At 43.3% G+C, this 4,388-nt stretch overlaps 1 protein-coding gene across 1 annotated transcript; it reads right to left on the bottom strand.

Moving 5' to 3' along the window:
* Nucleotides 1-2,236: 2,236 nt before the first annotated feature.
* rgs16 (regulator of G protein signaling 16) lies at nt 2,237-3,764 on the bottom strand. Its single transcript, XM_080506835.1, has 5 exons — nt 3,660-3,764; nt 3,331-3,414; nt 3,155-3,216; nt 2,861-3,027; nt 2,237-2,741 (listed from the first exon to the last, which is right to left on the bottom strand). Exons 1-5 carry the CDS (start codon nt 3,701-3,703, stop codon nt 2,523-2,525), a joined length of 576 nt encoding a protein of 191 aa, XP_080362961.1. The 5' UTR covers nt 3,704-3,764; the 3' UTR covers nt 2,237-2,522.
* Nucleotides 3,765-4,388: the final 624 nt, after the last annotated feature.

Here is a 4,388-nt window from a genome sequence, read left to right as displayed (position 1 = left end):
GGGCCTTCTTATCAAGACAAAAGAGATTCTGGTCCAATTATTCTTCCTGCTATAAAGTTGTCAAATTGTATGCGAAAGATTTTTAAACTCCATAGCAGAATTTGAAAACTTAAAACCTGCTCCATTGCTTTTATTTTGAAGGCTCCTACTTCTATTGCACAAAACATTACAATTGGAAACTGAAAACGTTCGCTATGTTTTGGTAGTCACTTTTTAAAAACTCTCCGACCATGAAAACGGGGGGTGCAACTTTTTGAAAATGCTGCTATTGCACATACACGCTAAGGTAAATCGTTTGTGTAGCACACAACCAAGTTGATTGGTTTCATTGTGTCATGACTCTCAGTCCATATTCTCCTGCGACTTGGGAGTTTTATTTTGACAGTCACCGTAACAACAATCAAACTTGCTCATCTGTCCACTGGAATGTCTGTGTTAATGTTTGTATCGTGTCGTCATCTCTTCCTGGTGCGAGAGCAAAAACTGTTCTGATACTAAAAGGGTCTCAGTCAATATATAATATTTTCAGCGCTTCTGCACTTTTCATGTAAATAATAATGTGACAATAAAATGACAAAGAAACCTCCATTTGGACATTTTACCGTATTTTACTTTGGCTTTAAGTTGAGATTGTATTAATTTTCGGGAGCAATTCTGTTATTTTTTTTCTGGGACTATAGAAATATTCATCACGTATACTCTGTACCACAATAAAGATATCACCTGTCCTGCCAACACAAGATAAAAATTGGATGTACAGTATGTGGCCGCTGAACTGAAATGAGTTTGACGCCGCTGCAATGCAGTTCTTCATCAGTCACTCAGTCGCTAAACATCCCAAAAAAATTTCACAACTTTCCTTCTCCACATCTGTAGCTGAATACACGTTTGTTATAGACGTTTGTTATCTCCCACAGCGGGTTATAGCACACTGGCCCAGCAGACAGTGAGACAGATGCTCATTGCGATGCTCACGAGGCCAAAGGGTCACTATGGTGAAGGGAGCAGCATCGGGAGACGTTCATATTGAAAGAGCCTCGGACAGCAGCTGTCGTTCCAGCTAATATTGGCTCCACTCTGCTCTGATGACATTTGAATATACAAACTCGACATTCAGCCGCCTTGTGTCCTTCGCTCGCAGACAAAACGTGCTGGACCAAAGCAAACACACAACCAGCAAATATTCATTTTAATGAGGATGAAATTATATAACCAGAATCATCCGGATAATCAATTGCCGCTTTGGTTTGGAGTCGTCTCGTCACTATGTTGTGTGTTTCTCATGTTTGGTTAGCTTTCGTGTGATCGTTTTCTATGATTTATCACCGGAGCGTCGATGGTTTGTGCAAACAAGAGTCCCAGGTCATAACAGAGTTTTATAGCTCTCCCTATTACGTTAAGGCTGTCACATCAGCCCCTGCGCTTCCTGTTTGCTTTCAAAGCTCCTTCTCGTTCTTTCGATAAGGGACTAAAGCCCCCGGGCGGCAGAGTCTCGTCTCCCGTTTGAGTTCTTTACGACACATGGAGAGCGGGCCGGTTTCCGCGGTGACAAAACACAACGTACAACCACACAAACGCCCTGCGATAGACTGTAAATGTATCGTTGTAGTTTCTGTGTCAGACAAGCGGACGTGTCGACTCGGGCTATTTGAACAATGACGTCTATGATTCACCTGACCGACAACGTTATTATTCCACCACTGTTGATAGGAGCAACAAGATATTAAAGTTAAAAAACCTTCCGAGTGACTTCATTTTTTCCCCCCCCTGCTCATCTTTAACAACACAAACAAAACACGATTGAACATCTTCAATAAGGACAACACATTTCAGTATTTTTTGACACTTTGTTTTAGTTTATTTTTCTGGTATGTAAAAAAAAAAAAGACAATATCTGATATAAATATCATATAAATTAAACTGTACTTTTTTTCCAGTCTTTTTGCAAAAAAACTAACAAAACAGATATACAACATTTCAGGCAAATAAATACAAATAAATACTAATTCATGAAGCATTCTTCACAAACGGCAAAAACATTGCACATCACAACTACAAAAGTTTGTCTATGACATGAGAAAAGTGCATCTCCCACGTGTTCCTCTCCTCTCTTAAGTTGTCAAATGTTTTTGGATTTTTTTGGGAGGGGGGGGGGGGGGGGGGGGGTGTAGCTCCCTTCTCTTGACATTATAGTCCAAACACCACCTGTGTGTTTGTGTGTGTGTGTGTGTGGCACACCAAACTCTCTACAGTTCACTTTTTAGGCATCCGCCTAAAGCCTTTTTTCTCCCTCCGATCTTGGAGGAGACGGCGTCGACAGAACATTCCCCCATCGGGTGGCTTCACTCCGGACAAACCTCCAAACGTCTGTGCGAGTGCTGTCGTCTGCGTCGCGACGCAGCCGCCTTTCGCCGTTCTTCTCTTTCGCCGTCTCAACTTTTAAGGCGCGAACACTAAACCATCCCTCAAACGCTTCGAGAGAGCGAGCGAGCGAGAGAGAGAGAGAGAGAGAGACAGACACCTCACGCCTTCTTGTCCTGCTGGGGCTGGTTGGCGGTTGCCTTGGCGCTCGACTTGGATTGGCACAGAAGGTCCCTGTAGTTCGGGGAGCGGAGGAAGCGTGGGTAGCAGTCTTTGGCCATCAGCAGGTAGACTTTGTGCTGCGCTTGGTCGAAAGAAGTCGGCGAGGGGGTCAGCATGTTGGCTTTGGTGATGTCGCGGGTTTCGTGATCGATATTAACCTAAAAACATAAAAGGATCAAGGGGAGAAAAACGCATTAGAATTTGATTCTTCTATTAAAACTCATGAGGTGTGCAGTCGATCCGTGACATCATTTTTAGATATTTGTTGCTTGCTCACCTCCCGGGGTGCGTCACTGCCGATGAATTCGTCGTAGATCTTATGAGCTTTGGCGGAGAGTTTGTCGTGAGACTTGGTGCTTCTGTAATCCTCGCAGGCAAAGTAGAACGCGATGTTTTCCTCGCTGAACTCAGACACGAGGAAGGATGTGAAGGCGCACAGTCCATCTGAGGAAAGACGGGAGGGGATTTAATTAGTTACGAGACAAAACTGCACTGCCACAGGTTGTGCCCGTGCCTTTAAGGTGTGTTAGAAGAAATCCCAACATGTGTAAAAAAAAAAAAAAATACTTACATTTGCTGGACAGGAGTTTTTCAAATGACTCTTTCCACCTGAGACATTCTTCCATAGTTGGCCTAAAAAAAAAACGAACAGAAATAGAAGTAACAGTTAGATTTACACTTGTTTAATATCGACTGCAAACAAATCACAAACCAATGGAGGATATTTATAATCTGTGTGATGCTTACTTGTTTTTCCCTATCTTGCAGCAGGATAGATTCCAGTTCGGCTTCAGCAAAATGCTTCCCAGTCTTGCTTTTAGCTCCTTGGCCCTGAGAGAAGAAGAAAAATAAAAAACATTCATTAATCACAAAGACCTTGACTCCTCGTTTCCACAGACTGAATCCTCTTTGAGTGCCGAGCAGCGATTTACCACAACCCAACACCCACAGTCCCTCTAAGCCCCTGGAATGCTTGGATGCACATGCATATTGTCGTAGCAGTCATCTTCCCCATCACATAAACCCAGACCTCCAGACATCAGTGGTTCAGATAGTTTGCATGAAGCGCCATGTACCTTTCCAAGCAGCAGGTCGGCAGAGATGATAGTCCTTTGCACATAGCAGCGGGCGAAGCAGCCGGGTAAAGAGTGGCGTCTCGGTGAGGCGGTGGATTAAATGTCCGTTCGGTGGAGCTCAGAGGGGTGAGCGAGATTGTCTGTGTCTGAAGGGAGTGAGAGCAGAGGCTTTATAGTGCCGCCTCCTCTGCTTCTGATGTGTCATCGGCACTTTCAGCCAATCAGAGAGAGAGAGAGGGAGAGTGAGAGAGAGAGAGAGAGAGAGAGATGCAAGGATGAAGCTGGGGAAATAAAGAGAAATGATAAGAGCCCCTGACGTTTCGCACTTTGTTTTTCCGGCATGTGCCCGGAAAAAGAAAGGGAGTAAAAAAAGGAATAATAAACAACCATCTTATCAGAATACAAAACAAAAATGTTTCTATCAAGATCTGTGCATCACAAACCTCAAGGACAATAGCTTTGAGGCCCGAATGAAGCATTTTTCCTATTTGAAAATACAGAAAACCTTAAATAAACTGCCTGGACTGTATATAAATCACTAATAATATAATTAAAATTTGTAGTTTTATTAAACGGTTTAAATATATTTGAGTAAATCCAGAGTTTCAGAGGTAGATCAATTCTGCGAGCAGAGAGCAACACTCTAGGAAACATTAACAACAGGAGCACACGGGGCATTCGTTTGGACAGATCACCGAGATGCACTGGACTGGGAGTCATGACACTCTG

This window comes from Blennius ocellaris (assembly GCF_963422515.1).
Source record: "Blennius ocellaris genome assembly, chromosome: 12".
In the NCBI taxonomy this organism is placed as follows: Eukaryota; Metazoa; Chordata; class Actinopteri; order Blenniiformes; family Blenniidae; genus Blennius; species Blennius ocellaris.
The sequence above is the reverse complement of the archived record's forward strand: the minus strand, read 5'-3'. Positions and strand labels throughout refer to the sequence as shown.